The sequence below is a fragment of the Ursus arctos genome, unplaced genomic scaffold, assembly GCF_023065955.2.
Source record: "Ursus arctos isolate Adak ecotype North America unplaced genomic scaffold, UrsArc2.0 scaffold_26, whole genome shotgun sequence".
NCBI lineage: Eukaryota > Metazoa > Chordata > Mammalia > Carnivora > Ursidae > Ursus > Ursus arctos.
In genome coordinates, this window is record NW_026622941.1 from 39075141 (window position 1) to 39076679 (window position 1539).

General features: G+C 42.8%; 1 protein-coding gene across 1 annotated transcript; it reads left to right on the plus strand.

Moving 5' to 3' along the window:
• Positions 1–242: 242 nt before the first annotated feature.
• Positions 243–1178, plus strand: LOC113257374 (olfactory receptor 8S1-like). The gene has a single exon (XM_026501570.2). It carries the CDS (start codon positions 243–245, stop codon positions 1176–1178), a length of 936 nt encoding a protein of 311 aa, XP_026357355.1.
• Positions 1179–1539: the final 361 nt, after the last annotated feature.

Sequence of the window (1539 nt, forward strand, 5' to 3'; positions counted from 1 at the left end):
GTAAGAAAAGAGCAACAAATTGAAAGAGCTCTAAAGGTTCAGGACTTGTACACCAAGAAGTCGGAAGAGGGAAGGGCATGTTTCAAGGGATTCCATGAGAAATATTAAACAACTATAGCAGTAATGAGCAGATGAAGAAAAAAAGTGTGTACATAGAATAAGTAGAAAGTTTGAGTTGCCAGAGGAGGTGGTTGATACATTGTTTCTCTTTCTGTTTTCTTCCAAAGAATTATCATCTTTAAATGGCCTTGGGAAATCACAGCACCATCACTGAGTTCCTCCTTCTTGGACTGCCTGCTGATCATCATACCCAGGCCCTAGTCTTTGTGCTTTTCCTAGTAATTTACCTCCTGACTCTGTCAGGGAACCTGTTGATGATCTTGGTTATCAAGGCCAGTTCTCACCTTCACACGCCCATGTACTTCTTCTTGAATCACCTCTCCTTCCTGGATCTCTGTTACTCTTCAGTCACTGTGCCCAAGATGCTAGAGAACCTCCTGTCTGAGAAGAAAACCATCTCAGTGGAGAACTGTTTGACCCAGGCCTTCTTTGTGCTTGCCTCTGGGGGAACAGAGCTCTGCCTCCTTGCAGTAATGGCTTATGACCGCTATGCTGCCATTTGCTACCCTCTACTCTATGGTCAGATGATGAGCAATGAGCTATGTGTGGGACTGGTGTGGGGATCTTGGGGTCTGGCCTTTTTGGATGCTTTCATCAATACCCTCCTAGCTTGGAATTTGGACTTCTGTGAGACTCGAGTCATCTCCAACTTCATTTGTGAGATTCCATCACTGTTCCCTCTATCCTGTTCCAATAGCTCTGTTAACTTTGCAGTCCTGTTCTGCTCTGCCCTCCTGCATGCCTTTGGGACCTTCCTTCTGGTCTTCTTCTCTTACACACGTATTGTTGCCACCATCCTGAGTATCAGCTCTGCCTCAGGCAGAGGCAAGGCCTTTTCCACCTGCTCCTCCCACCTCACCACAGTAAGCTTATTTTATGGCTCAGGTTTTCTTCGCTATCTCATGCCAACCTCAGGTTCCCCATGGGAGTTGTTTTTTTCCATGCAGTACAGTGTGGTCACTCCCCTAGTGAATCCCCTTGTCTACAGCCTAAAGAACAAGGAAGTAAAAACAGCTCTGAAAAACATTTTGCAGAAAAGTTTACAACATCTCAGGTAGCAGAAAACAAGCAGAGGATGATTGGGAAGCAGGGCAGAATTATAGCAAAATACCCAAATAATAGGCATTAAGGAAAATTTTTGTTTGCTCATCATGTCAGATATGACAAAATATCTTTTAAAGCCTCCTTTGTTTGGAAATCCACAAAAAAATAGCAAGGTATTTTCTTGCTTTGGTTCATATTTTATCTTTCTTAGAGGCAGAAAACATGCATCAGATGACTATTTCAATACAAGTAATTTGGTTATAGACATAGATTATTCCTTTTGTTTGCAAGACATTAACAAAATGCTTAGTGTGGGGGAAATTGTTTGTGTCCTGAATTCTTACACGGATTCCTGTGGGTACTAAACTGGGGATA